Here is a 26715-nt window from a genome sequence, read left to right on the forward strand (position 1 = left end):
ATCATGTACAAGTGTATTTATACTGTGCAGGTAACAGAAATGATAGTAGCTGGAAATCCCATTTATCCACTGAACAGAAGAAACTGGGGAGAAAATTCTGATTTCCAAACAGCTGCAGCTATGCCCAAGTAGACAGATGTTATCATGACAGCCAAGTCAATTTAAGTCATGTTTAAAGAGATGAGCTTTATTTGTCACATGTACATTAAAGTATCGAAACATACTGTGAAATGTATCACTTGTGTCATCAACCAACAGAGTCTGTGGATGTACTGGGGAGGCAGCTTCAAATGTCACTACATTTCTGGCACACACATAGCATGCCCACAACTTACTAATGCTAAACCGTACATCTACCAAATGTGGGAAGGTACCCATGCGCTCATGGGAAAAATGTACAAATTCATTACGGGTGGCGGCAGGAATTGAACCTGGATTGCTGGCGCTGAATAGTGTTAGACTAACCACTACACTACCATTTATTATCCTGTGCACAAGCATAGTGAGGTACAGTACACTGAAAAACTTGCTTGCAGCATCACACACACACATTAGTACAGACAACTCATGGAATGTAAATTAGACTGTTAAGTGAAAATAAAACTACGAAAAAACCTTTAGTGCAAAAAAACAAAGACAAAGACAGGTGATGGGACTTAGTTGCAGCCAAAAGGCCGAGTATCAAAATATTAGGGATGCAGAATCAGAAAGGATAGCAAATACGGTCCTCAAGGTGTTGTATCTAAATGCGCATAGTATAAAAAATAAGGTGGAAGATCTTGTTGTACTATTACAGATTGCCAGGTAGGATGTTGTAGCCATCACTAAATCATGGCTGAAGGATGGTTGTAGTTGGGAGCTGAATGACCAAGGTTATATGTTGTATCGGAGGGATAGGAAGGTAGGCAGAGTAGGTGGTGCGATTCTACTGGTAAAGAATGGCATTAAATCAGTTGAAAGATGTGACATAGGATTGGAAGATGTTAAATCCTTGTGGGTTGAGTTAAGAAACTGCAAGGGTAAAAGGACCTTGATGGCTACAGGCCTCCCAACAGTGGCTGGGAGGTGGTCCACAGATTACAACAGGAATCAGAATCAGAATCAGATTTATTATCACTGGCATGTGTTGTGAAATTTGTTAACTTAGCAGCAACAGTTCAATGCAATGCATAATACAGAAGGAAAAAAATCTAAAATAATAATAAATAAATCAATTACAGTATATGTATATTGAATAGATCAAAATCATGCAAAAACAGAAATATATATTAAAAAAGTGAGGTAGTGTTCAAGGGTTCAATATCCATTTAGGAATCAGATGGCAGAGGGAAAGAAGCTATTCCTGAATCGCTGAGTGTGTGCCTTCAGGCTTCTGTACCTCCTACCTGATGTTAAAAGTGAGAAAAGGGCATGCCCTGGCTGCTGGAGGTCCTTCATAATGGAAGCTGCCTTTCTGAGACATCACTCCTTGAAGATGTCCTGGGTACTTTGTAGGCTAGTACCCAAGATGGAGCCCACTAAATTTACAACCCTCTGCAGCTTCTTTCGGTCCTGTGCAGTAGTCCCCATTCCCACACCAGACAGTGATGCAGCCTGTCAGAATACTCTCCAAGGTACATCTATAGAAGTTTTTGAGTGTATTTGTTGACATACCAAATCTCTTCAAACTCCAAATGAAGTACAGTCATTGTCTTGCCTTCTTTATAACTGCATCGATACGTTGGGAGCAGGTTAGATCTTCAGAGATCCTGACACCCGGGAACTTGAAACTGCTCACTCTCTCCACTTCTGATCCCTCTATGAGGATTGGTATGTGTTCCTTCATCTTACCCTTCCTGAAGTATACGATCAGTTCTTTTGTCTTACTGATGTTGAGTGCCAGGTTGTTGCTGGGACACCACTCCACTAGTTGGCATATCTCATTCCTGTATGCTCTCTTGGCACCAACTGACATTCTACCAACAATGGTTGTATCATCAGCAAATTTATAGATGGTATTTGAGCTATGTCGAGCCACACAGTCATGGTTGTAGAGAGAATAGAGCAGTGGAATAGAAAAGGTGAGTCAAAAGAGCTATGTTATGGTAGTCATGAGAGATTTTAACATGCAGGTTGATTGGGAAAATCAGGTTGATAATGGATCTCAAAAGAGTGAGTTTGTTGAATGCCTATGAGATGGTTTTTTAGAGCAGTTTGTCGTTGAGCCTACTAGGGGATCAGCTATACTGGATTGGGTGTTATGTAATGAACTGGAGCCGATTAGGGAGCTTAAGGTAAAAGAACACTTAGGAATCAGTGATCGCAATACGATTGAGTTCAACTTGAACTTTGATAGAGAGAACGTAAAGTCTAACGTAGCAGTATTTCAGTAGAGTGAGGGAAATTACAGTGGTATGAGAGAGGAGGTGGCCAAAGTAAATTGGAAGGAGCTGCTGGCAGGGATGTCAGCAGAGCAGCAATGGTGTGAGTTTCTGAGAAAAATGAGGAAGATGCAGGACATGTGTATTCCATAAATGAAGAAATACTCAAATGGTAAAATAGTACAGCCACAGCTGACAAGGAAAGTCAAAGCTACTGTAAAAGCAAAAGGAAGGGCATGCAATAAAACAAAAATTAGTGGGAAGATACAGAATTGGGAAGTTTTAAAAAATCTACAGGGAGCAACTAAAAAAATCATTAGAAAAGAAAAGATGAAATCTGAAATCAAGCTAGCAAATAATATCAAATTGGATAGTAAAAGTTTTTTTCAAGTACGTTAAAAATAAAAGAGATTCTTAAATGGTGTGCATATGACTCGTATTTTACACCAAATAAACTGGATGCTAGATTTAAGGACTGGACAGCTAAAGGAATAACAGTTCTATGCAATATAATGAAAGAAAGAACACTGTTCAGTTTTGAAATGCTTAAAGAGAAACACCTATTAGAAAAACAAGATCTTTATCGGCATTTGCAGATGCGACATTATGTTAATAGGAGGGTGAAAAATGTAACCAAGGCAAGTACATGTTTGATAGAACTGTTTAGAAAAGCATATAATTCAGATAATGGCAGTAGAATCATTTCAAGGGTGTATAAGGGTCTGTCAAATCTTAAAACACACTTGATTTCATACATTAAAACAAAATGGGAGAAGGAAGGAGGGATAACCATATCTCATGAAGAATGGACAATAATATGGAGATATCAATGGAAGTGTACTAGTCACAGAAATGGAGGGAGTTTGGGTGGAAAAACTTGATAAGATGTTTTATTACACCCTCTCAGAAATCCCATATTGATAGTAACCTCCCTGTTTGCTGGAGAAATTGTGGAAATCAAAATGCAAACTATTACCATATTTTCTGGGATTGCCCCGTTATCAAAGACTATTGGCATGGGATACATAATGCCCTACAGGACATTTTTAAATGTGAAATACCCTTAGAAAGTAAGACCATATATTTTGGGTATATACCTTAAGAATGGTTGAAAAGAGATAAATATTTAATGAATATACTGCTGGGGGCTGGTAAAAAGACTCTTACCAGGAAATGGTTATCACAGGAGAGCCCAACTCTAAATGTATGTATGGAAATTACAATGGACATTTACAAAATGGAGAAGATAACAGCATCTGTGAATCATAAATTGGAACAATTTGATTCATACTGGGAAAAATGGTTTAACTACATAACACCCCATAGGCCTGATTTTATTCTCACAAATCAATGATTATGTTGTAACAAAAAGATCACTCCCTACTTGTGCATAGTTTTCCTTTTGTTAGTTCTTTCTTTTCTTTCTTTTCTATAAGTGTATACCTCAGATAAATACTTTGTGGAGATTTCTGGCAAACATGAATATATGATATATACATACAGTATCTGAAATACATCTTATAGAAATGTTTGTATGATGCTGAATTTCAATAAAAAAAATTACAAAAAAAAAGAGAAATGAAAGTGGACATAGGACCACTAGAAAATGAGGCAGGAGAAATAATAATGGGGTACAAGGAGATGGCTGATGAATTAAATGAGTTTCTGCATCAGTCTTCACTGTGGAAGACACTAGCAATAATCCTGATATTGTAGTGTGAAGGAAGAGAAGTGGGTGCAGTTACAATTATAAGAGAAAAGGTGCTCAAAAAGCTAAAAGATCTAAAGGTACGTAGGCCATCCATACCAGAGGAACTGCACCCTAGAGTTCTGAAAGAGGTAGTGTTAGTGATCGTGGTGGCATTAGAGATGATCTTTCAAAAATTATTGGACTCTGGCATGGTGCCAGAGGACTGGAAAATTGCAAATGTCACTCCACTCTTTAAGAAAGGAGAAAGACAGCAGAAAGGAAATTATAGACCAGTTAACCTGACCTCAGTGGTTGGGAAAATGTTAGAGTCAGTTGTTAAGGATGAGATGATGGTAAGACAAGACAAGATAGTACAAAGTCAGCATGGTTTCCCTCAGGGTGAATCCTGCCTGATGAACCTGTTGGAATTCTTTTAGGAGATTACAAGTAGGATAGATAAAGGGGATGCAGTGGATGTTGAATAGTTGGACTTTCAGAAAGTCTTTGACAAGATGCCACACATGAGGCTGCTTACCAAGTTAAGAGCCCAGGGCATGACAGGAAAGTTACTAACTTTGGCTGATTGGTAGGAGGCAGCAAGTGGGAATAAAAGGATCCTTTTCTGGTTGGCTGCTGGTGACTAGTGGTGTTCCACAGGGGTCGGTGTTGGGACTTCTGTTTATGCTGTATATAAATGATTTAGATGATGGAATAGATGGCTTTGTTGCCAAGTTTGCAGATGATACGAAGGTAGTGTTGAGGAGACAGGCAGGCTGCAGAATGACTTAAACAGCAGGAATTTTGCAGATGCTGGAAATTCAAGCAACACACATTAAAGTTGCTGGTGAACACAGCAGGCCGGGCAGCATCTCAGGAAGCAGTCAGTTAGTCCTGACGAAGCGTCTCGGCCTGAAACGTCGACTGTACCTCTTCCTAGAGATGCTGCCCAGCCTGCTGCGTTCACCAACAACTTTGATGTGTGTTGCAGAATGACTTAGACAGTTTAGGAGAATGGGTAAGAAAGTGGCAAACGAAATACTATGCTTGAAAATGCATGGTCATGCACTTTAGTAGTAGAAATAAATTGTGGACTAGTGTCTAAATGGGGAGAAAATCCAAAAATCTGAGAAGCAAAGGGACTTGGGTGTCCTTGTGCAGAACACCCTAAAGGTTAACTTCCAAGTTGAGTCAGTGGTGAAGAAGGTAAATGCCATGTTAGCATTCATTTCAAGAGGTCTAGAATACAAGAGCAAGGATGTGATGCTGAGGCTTTATAAGGCACTGGTGAGACCTCACCCTGAGTATTCTGTACAGTTTTGGACCCCTCATCTTAGAAAAGATGTGCTGGCATTGGAGTGGGTCCAGCGGAGGTTCACAAGGAAGATTCCAGGAATGAAACGGTTATCATACAAGGAACGTTTGATGGCTCTCGGTCTGTATTCGCTGGAATTTAAAAGAATTAGGTGGGATCTCAATGAAACCTTTCAAATGATGAGAGGCCTAGACAGAGTAGATGTGAAAACGATGTTTCCCATGGTGGGAGAGTTTAGGACAAGAGGGCACAGCCTCAGGATAGAGGGGTGCCTTTTCAAAACAGAGATGCGGAGAAATTTCTTTAACCAAAGCGTGGTAAATTTCTGCAATTTGTTGCCACATGCAGCTGTGGAGGCCAGGTCGCTGGGTGTATTTAAGGCAGAGATGGATAGGTTCTTGACTGGACATGGCATCAAAGGTTACGGGGAAAAGTCCAGGAAATGGGGTTGACTCCCCCACCATGGGAAACATCCTTCCCATATCTACTCTGTCTAAGCCTTTCAACATTCGAAAGGTTTCAATAAGATCCCCCCTCATCCTTCCAAATTCCAGCATACAGACACAGAGCCATCAAACGTTCCTCGTAGGATAACCCTTTCATTCCTGGAATCATCCTTGTGAACCGCCTCTGGACACTTCCTAATGCCAGCACATCTTTTCTTAGATGAGGAGCCCAAAACTGTTCACAATACTCAAATTGAGGCCTCACCAGTGCTTTATAAAACCTCAGCATCACATCCCTGCTGTCAAAGACCTTTTGAAATGAATGCTAACATTGCATTTGACTTCGTCACCACAGACTCTACCTACAGCTTAACCTATAGGGTGTTCTGCACAAGGGTTCCCAAGTCCCTTTGCATCTCAGATTTTTGGATTTTCTCCCTGTTTAGAAAATAGTCTGCATATTTATTTCTACTACCAAGGTGCATGACCATGCATTTCCCAACATTGCATTTCATTTGCCACTTTCTTGCCCATTCTCCTAATCAGTCTAAGTCCTTCTGCAGCCTATCTATTTCCTCAATAGTACCTGCCCCTCCACCAAATCTTGTATCATCTGCAAACTGAAAAACAAAACCATCTATTCCATCATCTAAATCATCGATGTACAGGATAAAAAGCAGTCCAAACACTGACCCCTGCAGAACAACACTAGTTACTGACAGCCAACTTGACGAGGATCTTTTTATTCCTACTCATTTCCTCCTACCAATCAGCCAATACTCTAACCATGTCAGTAACTTTCCTATAATACTGTGGGCTCTTAACTTGGTAAACAGCCTGATGTGTGATACCTTGCATCCCCTTTATCTATCCTATTTGTAATCTCCTCAAAGAATTCCTACAGGTTTGTCAGGCAGGATTTTCCCTGAAGGTAACCATGCCGACTTTGTTCTATCTTGTCCTGTCTCATCAAGTACTCCATAACCTCATCCTTAACAATTGTCTCTAGCATCTTCCCAATCACTGAGGTCAGGCTAACTGGTCTAAATTTCCTTTCTGCTGCCTTTCTCTATTCTTAAAGATTGGAGTGACATTTGCAATTTTCCAGTCCTCTGGCACCACATCAGAGTCCAATGATTTATAGATCATTGCTAATGCCGCCACAAATCTCTACCGCCACCTCTTTTAGAACCCTAGGGTGCAGTTCCTCTGGTCAGGGTGAGTTATGTAACCTTAGAGCTCCAGTTTTTTGAGTACCTTCTCCCTTGTAAAAGTAACCGCACACACTTCTCTTTCTTCATATAGTACAAAATCTGGCACATTGCTAGTGTCTTCCACAGTGAAGACTGATGCAAAATACTCATTTTGTTCAGCTGCCTCCTCATTGTCCACCATTATTATTTCTCTGGCCTCATTTACTAACAGTCACATCTCCCTTTTATTTTTTACATTACTTGGAAAAGCTTTTAACATGCACTTTTATTTTGTTAGCTAGCTTGGTTTCATATTTTATCTTTTCCCTTCTAATGCTTCTTTTAGTCGCTCTCTGTAGGCTTTTAAAAGCTTCCCAATCCTCTATCTTCCCACTAATTTTTCCTTTGTTGTATGCCCTCTCTTTTGATTTTACATTAGCTTTGACTTTTCTTGTCAGCATGGTTGTACTATTTTGCAATTTGAGAATTTCTTAGTTTTTGGAATACATCTGTCTGCACCTTCCTCATTTTTCCCAGAAACTCACGCCATTGCTGCTCTGTTGTCATCCCTGCCAGCAGCTCCTTCCGATTTACTTTGGCCACCTCCTCTCTCATACCACTGTAATTTCCTTTACTCCACTGAAATATTGTTACATCAGACTTTACTTTCTCCCTTCAAATTTCAAGTTGAACTCAATCATATTGTGATCACTGTTTCCTAAGAGCTCCTTTACCTTAAGCTCCCTAACTTCCTCTATTTCATTACATAACACCCAATCCAGTATAGCTGATGCTCTAGTGGGATCTTCGACAAACTGCTCTAAAAAGCCATCTTGTAGGCATTCAACAAATTCTTGAGATCCATTACCAAGCTGATTTTTCCAAACAATCTACATGTTAAAATCTCCCTTGACGATCATAACATTGCCCTTTTGACACGCCTATTTGATTTCCTGTTGTAATCTGTAGTCCACATCCCAGCTACTGTTGGGAGACCTGTATATAATTACAATCAGGGTCCTTTTACCCTTTCAGTTTCTTAACTCAACCCACAAGGATTTAACATCTTCCGATCTTATGTGACATTTTTCTACTGATGTGATACCATCCTTTAACAGCAGAGCCACACCACCCCCATGCTACCTTCCTATCCCTCCAATACATGTGTAACCCTGAACATTCAGCTCCCAACTACAACCATCCTTCAGCCATGATTCAGTGATGGCCACATCATACCTGAAAATCTATAATAGTGCAGCAAGATCATCCACCTTATTTCTTATACTCCGTACATTGAGATATAATACTTCCAGTACTGTATTTGCTACTCATTTTGATTCTGCATCCTTAATGCACTGGTACCAACCCTGTTGGCTGTAATTTTGTCCTGTCATCTGCCTGCCCTTCCTGACAGTCTGACTGCGTGCTATCTTTGCTTTCTTACCATCTGTCCTATCCTGGGTCCCTTCATTCTGGTTCCCACCCCCTGCCAAATTAGTTTAAACCCTCCTCAACAGCTCTAACAAACCTGCCCATGAGAATATTGGTTCCCCTCGGGTTCAGGTGTAACCTGCCACTTTTGTGCAGGTCATTCCACCCCCAGAAGAGATGCCATTGATCCAAGAACCTGAAGCCCTGCCCCTCTGCACCAGCTTCTCAGCCACGCAGTTATCTGCCAAATCACTAGCAAGTGGCACAGGTAGAAATCCAGGAAGTACTATCCTGGTGGTGTTGCTTCTCATCTTTCTGCCTAGCTCTCTAAATTCTCTCTTTATCATTGTTTTCCTTCCTGTATCATTGGTACCAATATGTGCCAAGATATCAGGCTGGTCTTCCTCCCTCTCTAAAATACTATGGATGTGATCTGAGCCATCCCTGATCCTGGCACCTGAGAGGCAACATACCATCCTGTTCACATCCACAAAATCTCCTGTCTGTTCCTCGGACTATTGAGTCCCCTATCACTACCGCTCTCCAAAGGTCAGGATATAGGCCAGCAACAATAATTTATTTTCACATGTGATTTAGTCATCCCAGTATCCCTACTACTCACTAACTCTAATCCATGCACTTTTGGAATGTGGGTGGAGCATCCAGAGGAAATCCACACAGTAAGAGGGAATAGTGGGAATTGAACCCCGATCTTACAGCTGGCAGTGTAAAGAGTGCACTCTACATGCCACCCACCACCACCTTCTTCGGGGTAATTAGGGATTAAATGCTGGCCTTGTCAGCAATGCCCAGACCTTATAAATGTAAATAATGTCACTGGCTGGTGAATGATTGGCACCTTTTAAGCTACTGCAATGTTCACTTGAGCTAAGCTCTGACTTCAGTTATTTCACCCCTCTCTGTACCTTTCTTTTTCCATTTCCTATTCTGGCTCCCCTCTTACCTGTTCCCTTCTCCTCACCTCTCCCTAGTGCCCCTCCTCCTTCCTTTGTTCCCATACCTAGTCTCCTCTCCTATCAGATTCCTTCTTCTTCAGCACTTTAACTTTTCCACCTATCACCTCCCAGCTTCTCACTTGATTCTCCCTCCCTCCCCTCCCCCCACCTTCTTATTCTAGCTTCTTCCCCTTACCTTTCCAGTACTGTCAAAGGGTCTCAGCCTGAAATGTTGACTGTTAATTCCCCTCTGTGGTTGCTGCCTGACTTGCTGAGTTCCTCCAGCACCTTGAGCATGCTATTCTGTATTTTCTGCATCTACAGAATATCTTGTGTTTATACAGAATATATTAGAATCATAGAACACTGCAGCAAATAAACAGGCCCTTGACCCGTCCAGTCCATACTGATCTATTAATCTGCTTAGTCCCATTGACCTGCACCTGGACCACAGGTCTCCATACCTCTCCCATCCAAGTACCTAAGTAAATTTCTCTTAAATTTTGAGGACACTGAAATGTCAGCTCTTTATTCCTTTCCATAGATGCTGTTTGACCTGCTGAGTTCCTATAGCATTTTGTATGTGGAATAAAGCTCTACTCTTTGTTGTTCAGATACTGTTAATGGCACTGGTGATTTTGAAAGGGCAGGTGTTGTCATGGAAACAAAATCTACATGATACTCAATGATGTGTGCAAAGGAATGACACATTGACAGAGCTGGTGAATCATGTCACCTGTCACAACCGGTGTGATGGATTAATTATTTTTATCCTTGTTTTAATTTTCTTTTAAGTGGTTATCAAAAGTGCTTAAATAAACATCAACTATTGAGGCTTCTTTTTGAGAGTGCCTTGCAGGAACTTTGGAACACATCCCCCTGCTGCCACTCTGAAAATTTTGGTTGAAATCCATTATTAACTCTTAGTATTTACTTCAGTGCCACAGGTCGGGAGGTTTTTGACTGGATTCTGGACCAAGGATATTATTCAGAACGGGATACCAGCAACGTGATCAGACAAGTACTGGAGGCTGTTGCCTACCTGCATTCCCTCAAGATTGTGCACAGAAATCTGAAGGTAATGGATGTCTAAATTAACCAGTGCCTCTCACTGCCCTTTTCTAAAGTGGATTTGCATTAACTTATTTTCACCAGGTAAGAAGAGCCTCAGTATGACTGGCCTCAGTATGACTATCCCTTTAAGAGACTAATTTTCAAATCCCTTCCGGCCATCCTCAATGCACTGTTAGTAATTACATAAATAGAGTGGATTCAAACTTGTGCCTCTGAACTCAGTTTGTGTGGTAACTCTACCACCACACTACCTTACAGTTAGCCAGTGTTAGCTCACGATCAGCTGCTCCAACTGAAGGTGAGAAATCCAGTAGATGAGTTATCCATTCAGCTCCTTTGGCCTGTTCAAGTATTCAGTTAGAACAGGGCTAACCTGTACCTCCTTAACCTACCTTTGCTCATGTCACTTGGTTGCTTACCCAACAAAACACATATGCCTCGTCAGATTGGATGGCACTGGAACTAGAGATCATAGGTTTACAGTGAAAGGTGAAATGTTTAAGGGAAATTTTTTTCACTCACAGGGACGTGTGAGTGTGGAATAAGTTGCCAGTGGAAGTGGTCGATACAAGTTCAGTTTAAGACAAGCTTAGATAGGTAGCTGGATGAGAGAGGTATAGAGGGCAATGGTCCATGTGCAGGAAGATGGAACTGGGCAGAAAAACAAGCCAGCATGGACAAGATGGGCTAAAGGGCCTGTTTCTGTGCTGTGATTTTATGAGACTCTTGGCACATTGCTCACTGCCCTTTTAAGAAATCTTGCACATTGAAAAGAGAATCAATCAAAGGTTGGTGAACAAAAGGAATTCCTTATGCCAAAAAGCTTTCGGGGGTCAAATGTTCACAACAGAGATTGATCAGTTTTCTTGGATGTCAGAGGAATTGAAGGATAAGGTGATAGTGCAAAACAAACACTACTGAGTTGGAAGATCAATCACAATATTTTAGAGTACAGGGCCAGGCTGAAGGGGATGAGTGGCCTATTTCTATGCTAATTAATATTCCTATGTTGTATGTTAAAGTTGGACTTCACCTAAACGCTAAAAAGACAGAGTACATGGCATTGCACTGCGACGAAGGTACTCTCAAGACTGTAAAGAATGATACCATTAAGAAAGTCTTTGACTACAAGTACCTCGGGTCAAGAATGATGAATTCAGAGAAGGACATAAAGATACGGAAGGCGCTGACGTGGAGGGCTATGAACGACATGAAGGAAATCTGGAAGTCGAACCTGACCAGAGAGCTTAAAAAGAGGATCTTCATAGCAGTCATAGAGTCCATTCTCACATACGAATGCGAGACATGGACATTCACAAAGACTATGTGGAAGTCTCTAGATGGTTGCTATACACGAATGTTCTAGATGGCTCTTGATGCAAGTTGACAACAGCACATGACAAACGTCGAGCTCTATGACGACCTACCGATGATCACCACTAAAATCGAGGCAAGAAGACTGCAACTAACGGGGCACTATCTACGCCACCCCGAACTACCTGCCAATCTAGCCATCACATGGGAGCCCAAGCATGGGAGGATGAAACCAGGGCGCCTTCCCAAGACTATGGTCAACACGCTCCTAGAAGACAGCGGCGTGGCTAATGTAGATGAACTGAACACACTGATGAGGGAGAGGGAGAAGGGGAGAGTCCGTCACTGTATCTGGCGCTGGCCCCCTAGGCCTGAGTCGACATAGTAGTAGTAGTAGTTGTAGGCCTGGATCTCTGATAGTAAATGGGTAAGGCAATATTGGCCTTCATAAATCAGAGTATTGAATATAAGAGTTAGGATTTTATGTGAGGTTGGTGAGGCCTAATTTGGAGGATTGTGTGCAATTCTGGTCACCGACTACAGGATAGACAAAAATAAGATTGAAAGAGTACGGAGAAAATTTACAAGGATGTTGCTGGGACTTGAGGACCTGAGTTACAAGGAAAGGTTGAAAAGGTTAGGACTTCATTCCCTGGAGCGCAGTAAAATATGAGGATATTTGATAGAGATGTATGTACACAATTACAGTGTAATTGGGGTAAATGCAAAGAGATTATTTCCACTGAGATTGGGTGAGACAACCACGAAAGGTCATAAGTTCAGGGTGAAAGGTGAAATATTTAAGGGCGAGGTGAGGGGAAACTTCTTCACTCAGGAGGTGGTAAGAGTATGGAATAAGTTCCTAGTGGAAGTGGTGGCTGCAGGTTCAACTGTAACATTTAAGAGAAGATTGGTTAAGTACAAGGATGGGAGGGGTATAGAGAGCTAGGGTTCAGGTACAGGTCAATGGGACTAGGCAGAATAACAGTTCAGCACCGACTAGATGAGCCAAAGGCCAGTTTCTGTGCTGTAGTGTTCTATGACTCCTAGAGTTACTGCCCTTGACTATGAGGCAACATTTGACTGTGTGCATCATCATGGAGCTCTGTTTATACTGATATTTAAAGGTCAGAAGTCACACTTTGCATAAAAGAAGATGGTTGCCATTGTTAGAATTCAATCTTGCCAGCCATACAGTATGACTGCAGAGTTCCTTAGGTCAAACCCTTGCCCCATCACTTTAAACTGCTTCATTAATAACCTTCATTCATCAGACGGTCAGGTGATCATTGTTGGCTGCACAACGTTCAGCTCCATGTGCAGTTTCTCTGCAACTGAAACAATGCAAGAGCTAGCTTAATGCAAAATGTGATCAGTGTTCAGGATAGTGGTGATGTGGGTTTAGGATTCAAGCCACAAAGGTCTCAGACAATGACCATCAACTACAAGAGAAAATGGAACCACCTAGCCTTAACATTCCCTTACCCAGTCCCCCACATTCTGGGGGAATGCCCCCTAGTCCTCCATATACTGAGGGCCCCTGTTGATCAGACACACAGTTGGTTCAGCTGCAGAAACCCTGAGGCTAAAAGAACAGTTCAGAGGTTGGATATCCTCTATTGAGTTCCCAAGGCCTTTTGATCTGGTTCAAGGACAAGTCGGCAAAGTGAAGGATTATTTTCGCTTACCTGAATTAAAGTAGCTCCAACAACCAGACAAGAAACTCAGCAACAATGTCCAGGACAAAGGAGTCCATTTATTTGGCATCCCATTTAGCACTTTATATAATTCATTCCCTTCACCACAGGTGCACACCTATACAAACTGCACTGCTGTATATCTCCATCAGCAACATGTGATCTCTACCACCAAGAAGGACAAGGGCAGCAGATGCATGGGAACAGCACCAACTGTAGCTTCCTCACAACTCACACACCATTCTGACTTGGAACTATATGGCCAGCTAATTGTCATTACTGTGCCTAATTTCTGGAGCACCCTACCAATCGGTAATGTGGGAGCACTCACAGCAGAGGTTGTTAACCTCCACTTTCTCTCGGACAGCGAGGGACAGACCATAAGTTCTGGCCTTGCTAACAGTGACTAGTCTCATTTTTTAAAAAAAACAAGAGCGTGGATCAGTACTTGGAGCTATGATATTGTGACCAATACAGAGACTTGGATGGCTCAGAGGCAGGTATGGCTACTTGGAGTGCCAGGATTTAGATGTTTCAGAAAGGACAGGGAGGGAGGCAAAAGAGGTGGGGGCATGGCACTGCTGATCACAGATAGTGTCACGGCTGCAGAAAAGGAGGAAGTCATGGAGGGGTTGTCTACTGAGTCTCCGTGGGTGGAAGTGGATATTTGCGTGGAGTTTTGCATAGATACGTTTCAAAGAGACAGGGAAAGGATGGTAAGGTACAGGAACCATGGTGTACAAAGGCTGTTGAACATCTAGTCAGGAAGAAAAGAAAAGCTTACGAAAGGTTCAAAAAAATTAGCTAATGATAGAGATCTAAATATTTATAAGGCTAGCAGGAAGGAGTTTAAGAATGAAATTAAGAGAGCCAGAAGGGGCCATGAGAAGGCCTTGGCGGACAGAACTAAGGAAAACCCCAAGGCATTCTACAAGTATGTGAAGAGCAAGGTGATAAGATGTGAGAGAACAGGACCAATCAAGTGTGACAGTGGAAAAGTGTGTACAGAACCTGAGGAGATAGCAGAGGTACTTAATAAATACTTTGCTTCAATATTCACTACAGAAAAGGACCTTGGTGATTGTAGGGATGACTTACAGCAGACTGAAAAGCTTGAGCATATAGACCTTGTAAGGGGGTTTCGATTTTTATGTTACTGCGGAGGCTAATTAAAATGGCGTCTTTGTTATGTTAATCTGGGGAATGCGGCTTTGTTGTCTTAAACGCTGAGAAAGTTTGCGCTAGCAGCTTGTTGTGGTTTAGAGGGTGATAAGAAATACGTTATTAACCAATTGGGATAGTTGTTATGGTTTTGGTGTACTTGAAGATACTGTTTGCGAGGGGATTTTGGGGGCAGAAGGCGGGAGAGCGAGACAGAGGATGGACGAGGTGCTGTGAGTCCGCTAACAGGGTCGGACCCCGAGCGGGATGTTCGGCAAGGAGACGGAGACGGATTTGTGTGGAGCGTCTGGTCGACCACCATTGTTGGTCTCAGGCGGCCGGTCGAGGTGGTCCGAGGGGGTCACAGGGTGAAGAAGGTGGTCCTTGAGCTCCAAAGGGTTTTTTGTGCACGAAGAGATTGAACTTTGATAAGTGTGGCGCCTTTTATTTTCCTTTTATATTTTATTCTCTTTTAATTATATAGTTCCAGTAATATCTATAAACTGTATATCATTTAATTGCATCTGGTGTATTGTCTGTTATTTGGGAGGGGTGGGGTACCTCACACAGCATCCACACAAACTAATTACCCAGTTTGGCGGGGCCGAGGCTGTTTCCCTAGACGACAGCGAGCCGAGCGACCCTGAGGGTGGCCAGGGGGGCTACATAGACCTTAAGAAAGAGGATGTGCTGGAGCTTTTGGAAAGTGCCAAGTTGGATAAGTTACCGGGACTGGACTAGTTATACCCCAGGCTACTGTGAGAGGCGAGGGAGGAGATTGCTGAGCCTCTGGCGATGATCTTTGCATCATCAATAGGAATGGGAGAGGTTACGGAGGATTGGAAGGTTGCAGATGTTGTTCCTTTATTCAAGAAAGGGAGTAGAGATAGCTCAGGAAAATATAGACCAGTGAGTCTTCATTCAGTGGTTGGTAAGTAGATGGAGAAGATCATGAGAGGCAGGATTTATGAACAATTGGAGAGGCATAATATGATTAGGAATAGGCAGCATGGCTTTGTCAAGGGCAGGTCATGCCTTACAAGCCTGATTCAAATTTTTGAGGATGTGACTAAACACATTGATGAAGGTAGAGCAGTAGATATAGTGTATATGGATTTCAGCAAGGCATTTGTACCCCATGCAAGCTTTATTGAAAAAGTAAGGAGGCATGGGATCCAAAGGGACATTGCTTTGTGGATCCAGAACTGGCTTGCCCACAGAAGGCAAAGAGTGGTTGTAGACGGTTCATATTCTGCATGGAGGTCGGTGACCAGTGGTGTGCCTCAGGGTTCTGTTTTGGCACCTCTTCTCTTTCTGATTTTTATAAATGACCTGGATGAGGAAGTGGAGGGATGGGTTAGTAAATTTGCTGACGATACAAAGGTTGGGGGTGTTGTGGATAATGTGGAGGGTTGTCAGAGGTTACAGCAGGACATCGATAGGATGCAAAACTGGGCTGAGAAGTGGCAGATGGAGTTCAACCCAGATAAGTGTGAAGTAGTTCATTCTGGTAGGTCAAATATGATGGCAGAATATAGTATTAAGACTCTTGGCACTGTGGAGGATCAGAGGGATCTTGGGGTCCGAGTCCATAGGACACTCAAAGCTGCTGCACAGGTCGACTCTGTGGTTAAGAAGGCATACAGTGCATTGGCATTCATCAGCTGTGGGATTGAGGTCAAGAGCCGAGAGGTAATGTTACAGCTTCTTAGGACCCTGGTCAGACCCCACTTGGGAGTACTGTGCTCAGTTCTGGTCACCTCACTACAGGAAGGACGTGGAAACTATAGAAAGGGTGCAGAGGAGATTTACAGGGATGTTGCCTGGATTGGGGAGCATGCCTTATGAAGATAGGTTGAGTCAACTTGGCCTTTTCTCCTTGGAGCGACGGAGGATGAGAGGTAACCTGATAGAGGTGTATAAGATGATGAGAGGCATTGATCGTGTGGGTAGTCAGAGGCTTTTTCCCAGGGCTGAAATGGCTAACATGAGAGGGCACAGTTTTAAGGTGCTTGGAAGTAAGTACAGAGGGGATGCCAGGGTAAGTTTTTTACACGGAGAGTGGTGAGTGCATGGAATGGGCTGCCATTGACTGTGGTAGAGGCAGAAACGATAGGGTGATTTAGGAGGCTCCTGGATAGCTACATGCAGCTTAGAAAAATAGAGGGCTATGGGTAACCCTAGGTAATTTCTAAAGTAAGTACATGTTCAGCACAGCATTGTGGGCCGAAGGGCCAGTATTGTGCTGCAGGTTTTCTGTGTTTCTATGTTTCTAAATGGTGAGTATTATCTTTAAAAGTCCATGAGCCACAGAGGCAGAATTATACCATTTGGCCCATTAAATCCACTCTGCCATTCAACCATGGCTGATATATTTTCCTTCTCAACCCTATTCTCCCCCTTCTTCCTTTGATGCCTTTACTAATCAAAAACCCATCAACCTCTGCTTTAAACATAAACAATAACTTAGCCTCTACAGCCATCTGTGGGAATTGATTCCTCAGATTCATCACCATCTGGCTAAAAAAATTCTTCCATCTCTGCTCTAAAGGAACATCCTTCTATTCTGAGGCTGTGCCCTCTGATCCTGGACTTGCCCACTGCAGGAAACATCCTCTCTACGTCCACTCTATCTAGGTCTATCAATATTCAGTAGGTGTCCATTAAGGGAAGGAAATAACACTATCAATCTATGACTTTATGAAATCCACTATCTTTACTTGGTCTGACATATATGTAACTCCAGACTCAGTGCGATGGCCAGTGGAAGTAGTTGAGGCAGGTACAATTGTGATATTTAAAAGACCTAGATAAGTAAATAAATAGGAAAGATTTAGGGGACTATGGGCCAAACACAGGTAAATGGCACCAACTTGGTTTGGCATGGATGAGATGAGCTGCTCCTGTCCTATATTACTTTGACTTTGTGACTCTCAGGTGCTTTTGAAATGGCCTGGTTACCCAAAGTCAAAGTCAAGTTTATCATCATACGCACAAGTACATGTATGCACAAGTAAAATGAAAAGCTTACTTGCAACAACATCGCAGGCACATAGTGTCAGCTAAAGCGATGGTTATTAAATGGTGGGTTTAAAAAATATCCCTTTGATGGATCCTCATGATGAGTAATTCTTAAGATGAATATTAACATCGACTTTCTATTTGTAGATTTTCTCCCCAATTATTTTTGTATGCGGTAGGTGTTGATGACAGAAAGAGATTGGCTGGTTGCCAAACCCACGGTTTCAGAGATTTTGTGACATCAGTGAAGATATTTATTCAGAAACTTCTAACAAATGTTCGAGCCATGCATTTTTTTTATTCAGACCATCAGCAATACTTCTGCTCAAAGCTCTTTCAAGCCAATCTGCATTGTCGTCAGAACGCTCATGATTTAAACAAAAGCATTCAAAATATACCCAACTCGATAAACGGGAGCTCCATATGTCTACACAACAAGTGCTATGACTAGCTCTAAATCTCACTCCTCTGTATAATCAAGAGCTCCATATGCTATGCACAATGATGATGCAGGAGCCTTAACCCATGCTTTGGTGAATAAGCATTGCACAGTCTACACGGTGGCCCAGAATATTTCATCCCGTTTCGCAGTTAGAACATAGAACACAGAAGATTGCAACACAGTACTAGCCTTTTGACCCGTGATGTTGTTCCAACCTATTAATTTAACTTTTCCCTCTTATATAGCCCTCCATTTTCCTATCATCCACATGCCTATTTAAGAGTTTCTTAAATGCCCCTGATGTATCTGCCTCTACCACCACTCTTGGCTAGGCATTTCATGCACTCACCACTCTGCGTAAAGAACGTAACTCTGACATCTCCCCCAATACTCTCCTTCAATCACCGTAAAATTATGTCCCCTAGCCATTTCCACCCTGAGGCTAAAAGTCTCTAGCTACCCACTCAATCTATCCCTCTCATCATCTTGTACACCTCTGTAAAGTCTCCCATCCTCCTTCGCTCCAAAGAGAAAAGCCCTAGCTCACTCAATTTATCCTCATAAGACTTGCTCTCTCATCCAGGCAACATAGAACACAGAATAATACAGCGCAGTACAGGCCTTTAGGCCCACAATGTTGTGCCAACCCTTAAACCCCCCCCCCCGCCACCTTAAATTCCTTCATATATATGTCTAGTAGTCTCTTAAATTTCACTAGTGTATCTGCCTCCACCACTGACTCAGGCAGTGCATTCCACGCACCAACCACTCTCTGAGTAAAAAACCTTCCTCTAATATCCTCCTTGCACTTCCCACCCCTTACCTTAAAGCCATGTCCTCTTGTATTGAGCAGTGGTGCCCTGGGAAGAGGCGCTGGCTGTCCACTCTATGTATTCCTCTTAATATCTTGTATACCTCTATCATGTCTCCTCTCATCCTCCTTCTCTCCAAAGAGTAAAGCCCTAGCTCCTCTAATCTCTGATCATAATGCATACTCTCTGAACCAGGCAGCATCCTGGTAAATCTCCTCTGTACCCTTTCCAATGCTTCCACATCCTTCCTATAGTGAGGCGACCAGAACTGGACACAGTATTCCAAGTGTGGCCTAACCAGAGTTTTACAGAGCTGCATCATTACCTCGCGACTCTTAAACTCTATCTCTCAACTAATGAAAGCTAACACTCCATAAGCTTTTTTAAATACCCTATCTACCTGTGAGGCAACTTTCAGGGATCTGTGGACATGTACCCCCAGATCCCTCTGCTCCTCCACACTACCAAGTATTCTGCCATTTACTTTATACTCTGCCTTGGAGTTTGTCCCTCCAGAGTGTACCACCTCACACTTCTCCGGGTTGAACTCCATCTGCCACTTCTCAGCCCACTTCTGCATCCTATCAATGTCTCTCTGCAATCTTTGACAATCCTCTACACTATCCACAACACCACCAATCTTTGTGTTGTCTGCTAACTTACCAACTCACCCTTTTACCGCCACATACAGGTTGTTAATAAAAATCACGAAAAGTAGAGGTCCCAGAACCGATCCTTGTGGGACACCACTATCACAACCCTCCAATCCAAATGTACTCCCTCCACCACGACCCTCTGCTTTCTGCAGGCAAGCCAATTCTGAATCCACCTGGCCAAACTTCCCTGGATCTCATGCCTTCTGACTTTCCTCCCCCCCACCCCCCATCCCTTTTAAAGCACTGAAATCCAGGAATATTGAGAATCCATTCCAGCCCTGGTGCCAGCCAAGTCTCTGTAATGGCCATTACATCATAATTCCATGTATGTATCCAAGCTCTCAGTTTATCACCTTCAACATCCTGGTAAATCACCTCTGCACCCTCTCTAAGGCTTCTACATCCTTCCTTCTATATCCAGAACTAGTTATCAGTTTATAAGATCATCAATTTAAATTGGTAAATTGGTTTATTACTGTCACATGTACTGAGGTACAGTGAAAACCGTTGCTTTGTATGCCATCTATACAGATCACTTTAGTAAAGTGCTTGGTTATAAGGTAGATGTTGAGGTCAAGAGTACATCTTATCATAATAAGGGACTGTTAAATAACTTCAGAACTGCAGGGTAGAGATGTCCTTGAGCCTGTTCTTATGTGCTTCCTGGATTTTATAACTGCTGCCCTGTGGGAAGGGGGAAAAGAGAAAATATTCAAGGGAGGGGGTGGGGTTGATTATGTGGGCTGACTTTACCAAGGCAGTGAGAAGTGTAGACAAGACTCCATGGAGAGCGGTTTGGTTTCCACAATGTTCTGAGCTGCTTCCACGACTCTTTACTCTTGAGCAGAGTAGTTGACTATTCAGTAGTGGACGAAGGGTCTCGGCCCGAAACGTCGACTGTACCTCCTCCTAGAGATGCTGCCTGGCCTGCTGCGTTCACCAGCAACTTTGATGTGTGTCAGTTGACTATCAAGCTGTGATGCCCTCTACTGGTGAGGATCAATAAAAATTGGTGAAGGTCGAAGGGGACATGCCATATGCCTTTAGCATCCTGAGGAAACAGAGGTACTGTACTGGTGAGGTTTCTTGGCCGTGGCACCTATGTTCTGACCAAGACAGGCTATCGGTGACATTCACTTCTAGCAATCTGAAATTCTCAACCCTCTCAACCCTAGCACTGGCATAGACAAAAATTTCTTGAAAGATATTCCTTTGAACCTCCAGTTTTGTATTCTTGCTGTGATACATGATTAACGTTAAAACAGAATTTTCAGAACAGTTCACAAATATGTATTAGTAATATTAACAAAATTAATTATTTATTAAAAGTACCCTAGAACATGGAGATCTAAAATAAAATCAGAAATGCTTTGCTACAGTTGAAAGAAAAATGGAGGGCTATATGATCTTAAAGTAGGTTAAAAGGTGAGCACAACATTGTGGGCTGAAGGGCCTGTACTGTGCAGTACTGTTCTATGCTCATGAGATCTGAAGAAGTGTCAACAGGTGAAAGATTAACTTAGTTAACTGCTCCTTAAATGCTGCAGAACCTGCTCAGTGCCTCTGGCATTTTCTGCTTTAATTCTAGCTTTGTATTCTCAATTTATTTAAATTTCTTTGCACTCTTAGTACCTTCTTCCTGTCTTTGGGTCAATAGCCCTGGTCCATCAGGTCTGGCAGCTTAATCTGTACTAATAACCATATAACATATAACAATTACAGCACGGAAACAGGCCATCTCGGCCCTTCTAGTCCTTGCCGAACGCTTACTCTAACCTAGTCCCATTTACCTGCACTCAGCCCATAACCCTCCATTCCTTTCTTGTCCATATACCTATCCAATTTTTTTTTTAAATGACAAAATCGAACCTGCCTCTACCACTTCTACTGGAAGCTTGTTCCACACAGCTACCACTCTGAGTAAAGAAGTTCCCCCTTGTGTTACCCCTAAACTTTTGCCCCTTAACTCTCAACTCATGTCCTCTTGTTTGAATCTCCCCTACTCTCAATGGAAAAAGTCTATCCACATCAACTCTATCTACCACCCTCATAATTTTAAATACCTCTATCAAGTCCCCCCTCAACCTTCTGCACTCCAAAGAATAAAGACCTAACTTGTTCAATCTTTCTCTGTAACTTAGATACTGGAACCCAGGTAACATTGTAGTAATTCCCCTCTGTACTCTCTCAATTTTATTGACATCTTTCCTATAATTCGGTGACCAGAAGTGTAAACAATACTCCAAATTTGGCCTCACCAATGCCTTGTACAATTTTCACATTACATCCCTACTCCTATACTCAATGCTCTGGTTTATAAAGGCCGGCATACCAAAAGCTTTCTTCACCACCCTATCCACATGAGATTCCACCTTCGGGGAACTATGCACCATTATTCCTAGATCCCTCTGTTCTACTGCATTCCTCAATGCCCTACCATTTACCATGTATGTCCTATTTTGATTAGTCCTATCAAAATGTAGCACCTCACACTTATCAGCATTAAAGTCCATCTACCATCTTTCAGCCCACTCTTCTAACTGGCCTAAACCTCTCTGCAAGCTTTGAAAACCTACTTCATTATCCACAACGCCACTTATCTTGGTATTATCTGCATACTTACTAATCCAATTTACCACCCCATCATCCAGATCATTAATGTATATGACAAACAGCATTGGACCCAGTACAGATCCCTGAGGCACACCACTAGTCACCGGCCTCCAACCTAACAAACACGTTATCTGCCACTACTCTCTGGCATCTCCCATCCAGCCATTGTTGAATTCATTTTGCTACTTCAATATTAATACCTAACGATTGAACATTCCTAACCAACCTTCTGTGTGGAACCGTGTCAAAGGCCTTACTGAAGTCCATATAGACAACATCCACCGCTTTACCCTCATCAATTTTCCTAGTAACCTCCTCAAAAAATTCAATAAGATTTGTCAAACGTGACCTTCCATGTTGACTGTTCCTAATCAAACCCTGTCTATCCAGATAATTATATATACCATCTCTAAGAATACTTTCCATTAATTTACCCACCACTAACGTCAAACTCATAGGCTAATAATTGCTAGGTTTACTCTTAGAACCCTTTTTAAACAATGAGCAGAACGCCAATCCTCCGGCACCATCCCTGTTTCTAATGACATTTGAAATATTTCTGTCAGAGCCCCTGCTATTTCTACACTAACTTCCCTCAAGGTCCTAGGGAATACGCTGTCAGGACCCGGAGACTTATCCACTTTTATTTTCCGTAAAAGCTCCAGTACTTCCTCTTCTTTAATCATCATAGTTTCCATAACTACCTTACTTGTTTCCCTTACCTTACACAATTCAATATCCTTCTGCTAAGTGAATACCAAAGAAAAGAAATTGTCTAAAATCTCCCCCATCACTTTTGGCTCCGCACATAGCTGTCCACTCTGATTCTCTAAAGGACCAATTTTATCCCTCACTATCCTTTTGCTATTAATATAACTATAGAAACTCTTTGGATTTATTTTCACCTTACTTGCCAAAGCAACCTCGTATCTTCTTTTAGCTTTTCTAATTTCTTTCTTAGGATTCTTTTTACATTCTTTATATTCCTCAAGCACTTCATTTACTCCCTGCTGCCTATACTTATTGTAGATCTCTCTCTTTTTCCGAACCAAGTTTCCAATATCACTTGAAAACCATGGCTCTCTCAAACTTTTAACCTTTCCTTTCAACCTAACAGGAACATAAAGATTCTGTACACTCAAAATTTCACTTTTAAATGACGTCCATTTCTCTATTACATTCTTCCCATAAAACAAATTGTCCCAATCCACTCCTTCTAAATCCTTTCGCATCTCCTCAAAGTTAGCCTTTCTCCAATCAAAAATCTCAATCCTGGGTCCAGTCCTATCCTTCTCCATAATTATATTGAAACTAATGGCATTGTGATCACTGGACCCGATGTGCTCCCCAACACATACCTTCGTCACCTGACCTATCTCATTCCCTAACAGGAGATCCAACACTGCCCCTGCTCTAGTTGGTACCTCTATGTATTGCTGTAAAAAACTATCCTGCACACATTTTACAAACTCCAAACCATCCAGCCCTTTTACAGTCTGGGCTTCCCAGTCTATGTTTGGAAAATTAAAATCTCCCACAATCACAACCTTGTGCTTACTACAAATATCTGCTATTTCCTTACAAATTTGCTCCTCCAATTCTCGCTCCCCATTAGGTCGTCTATAATACACCCCTATAAGCGTTACTACACCTTTCCCATTCCTCAATTCCACCCAAATAGCCTCCCTAGACAAGCCCTCTAATCTATCCTGCCAGAGCACCACTGTAATATTTTCTCTGACAAGCAATGCAACACCTCTTGCTCCTCCGATTCTATCACACCCGAAGCAAATGTTTTTTTAACTGAAAACATTAGATAACAGCTTTGTAGGAGAAGCCAGAGAGTGATTGACTCTCTGATTGGAGGTCTGTGACTAGTGGAGAACTGCAGGGATCAGTGTTGGGTCCATTGTTGTTGTTTGTCTACAACAATGATCTACATCAATGATCTGGATAATGTGGTTAACCAGATCAGCACATACGTGGATGACACCAACTTTGGGCATGCAGTGGACAGTGAAGAATACTACCAAACCTTGCATTTGGAACTCAGCCAGCAGGAAAAATGGTCTGAAAAACTTCAGTAAGACTAACTAGGTAGGACTTATACAGTGAATGGTAGAGTACTGAAGAATGCTGTAGAACAATGGATCTGGGAATACAGGTCCATAATTCATTGAAGACTGTGTCATAGGCAGATAAGGCCATAAAGAAAGCTTTTGGCATATTGGCCTTCATAAATCAATGTACTGAGTACAGGAGATGGGATGTTATGTTGAAGTTGTATAAGACATTTGGAGTACTGTGTGCAGTTTTGGTCACCTACCTACAGGAAAGATGTAAAATAAGGTTGAAAGAGTACAGAGAAAATTTACAAGGATGTTGCAGGGACTGGAGGACCTGAGTTATTAGGAAAGATTGAATAGGTTAGGACTTTATTCCTTGGAACGTAGAAGATTGAGGGGAGTTTTATTAGAGGTGTACAAAATTATAAAGGGTATAAATCGGGTAAATGTAAGCAGGAATTTTCCACTGAGGTTAGGTGGGACTACAACTAGAGGTCATGGGTTAAATGTGAAACATGAAAAGTTTAAGGGGAACATGAGGGGAATCTTCTTCACTCAGAGGGTCATGAGAGTGTGGAACAAGCTGCCAGAGCAAGTGGTGCAAACGAGCTCAATTTTAATATGCAAAAGAAGTTTGGGTAGGTGTATGTAGGGCTATGGTCCCAGTACAGGTTGATGGGAGTAGATAGTTTAAATGATTCGGCATGGACTATATGGGCTAAAGAGCCCGTTTCTGTACTGTACTTTTCTATGACTCTATTAATCTTCTACTTCATAGAGGCATTTTGAGTTGCATTTTCTGTTTAATAAAGGGGTTAATGTATGAGGAGTACTTGATGGCTCTGGCCCTGTATTCACTGGAGTTTAGAAGAATGAGGAGGGGATCTCATTGAAACCTATCGAATATTGAAAGGCTGAGATAGAATGGATGAGGAGAAGATGTTTCAAATAGTTGGAGAGTCTCGGACCAGAGGGCACAGCCTCAGAATAGAAGGATGTCTCTTTAAAATAGAGATAAGGAGGAATTTCTTTAGCTATGGGGTTGTGAATCTGTGGAATTCATTGCTACAAACAGCTGCAGCAGCTAAGCCATTTGGTATATTTAAAGTAGAGGTTGATAGCTTCCAGATTAGAAAAGGGCATCAAAGGTTATGGGAGGAAGACAGGAGAATGGGGTTGATTGGGATAATAAGTCAGCCATGATGGAATGGTGGAACAGACTTGACTGGCTGTATAGCCTAATCCTACTCCTATGTCATATGGTATTCTCCAACAAATGAATCACTATGGTTGTGTGAGTTGGAGTAACTCATAGCAAACATAAATTTTTGTTAACTTCGCTTCACAAATATTTGCCTGATAAATTGCTGGAAGTACCTTTGAAGCCAAAAGATAACTGGACCTTTAGTATTAATGGAGAAAATAGTTTATCACATTGTGAGATTAAAACTTTTGTTGTTTAGATCAATGTGTATTTTTGAAGTTCTTAGCCCAGATAGTTTATGCTCAGTAATGCTGGTATCATGCTTCTGGACACTAAAGGAACCAAGCTATAAGGAAATTATCTGGGAAACAGAACTATAACAAAAGTGAATTATCTGGGAAGTTAGAAAGGGTCATGACCTTACTAAAATCCTGAAAGATACAGCAATGTTATATCAAAAACACTGGATAAAGAGACAGGAGAAATAATAAAATAACTTCCATTTTATAAAATTCCAAGAATAATGTACTTCCTCTTGGACTCTTTGGTTTCATTTGTTGCCTGGGCTGGTGAGAATGCAAAAATTTAAATATCATTAAAAGTGTTCTAAGATTGTTAAGTGACAGCCGTAACACACCTCTCTACAGTGTGTTTAAATTATTTTAATTGCCCAATTTTAAAGCTTCTTGAGAATTATAAGGAAATTACTGGGACTTGAGGACCCAATTTCTAGGAAAAGGTTGAATAGGTTCGGACTTTATTCCCTGGAGTGAAGGAAAACGAGGGGAGATTTGATGGAGGTATACAACATATTGAAAGATATAGATAGGGTCATCCCAGTGAGGCTCCAGATAGGCTTTTACCACTGAGGTTGGGTGAGTCTAGACTTAGAGGTCATGGATTAAGGGTGAAAGGTGAAATACTTAAGTGAAACCTGAGTGGTAACTTCTTCATTCAGAGGGTGTTGAGAGTGCAGAAGGAGTTGCTAGCAGAAGTGGTGGATGCAGGTTTAATTTCAACAGTTAAGTTTTGATAAGCACATGGATGGGAGGAGTATGGAGGGAACAACAGGAATTCTGCAGATGCTGGAAATTCAAGCAACATACATCAAAGTTGCTGGTGAACGCAGAACGCAGCAGGCTAGGCAGCATCTATAGGAAGAGGTGCAGTCGATGTTTCAGGCCGAGACCCTTCGTCAGGAGTATGGAGGGCTAAGGTCAAGGTGTGGGTCAACAATTAATAACAGCTCAGCATGGACTAGATGGGC

The 26715-nt window shown here is 41.9% G+C and overlaps 1 protein-coding gene across 2 annotated transcripts in view; it reads left to right on the forward strand.

The window, feature by feature from the left end:
• Positions 1–26715, forward strand: part of camkva (CaM kinase-like vesicle-associated a) — a 231384-nt gene that overhangs the window by 171412 nt on the left and 33257 nt on the right. For both annotated transcript variants that reach the window (XM_063067719.1, XM_063067720.1), the window contains exon 5: positions 10328–10466. In XM_063067719.1, the coding sequence (XP_062923789.1) occupies positions 10328–10466 (139 nt within the window). The remainder of the gene's footprint in view (positions 1–10327; positions 10467–26715) is intronic.

The sequence above is a fragment of the Mobula hypostoma genome, chromosome 15, assembly GCF_963921235.1.
Source record: "Mobula hypostoma chromosome 15, sMobHyp1.1, whole genome shotgun sequence".
Taxonomy (NCBI): domain Eukaryota; kingdom Metazoa; phylum Chordata; class Chondrichthyes; order Myliobatiformes; family Myliobatidae; genus Mobula; species Mobula hypostoma.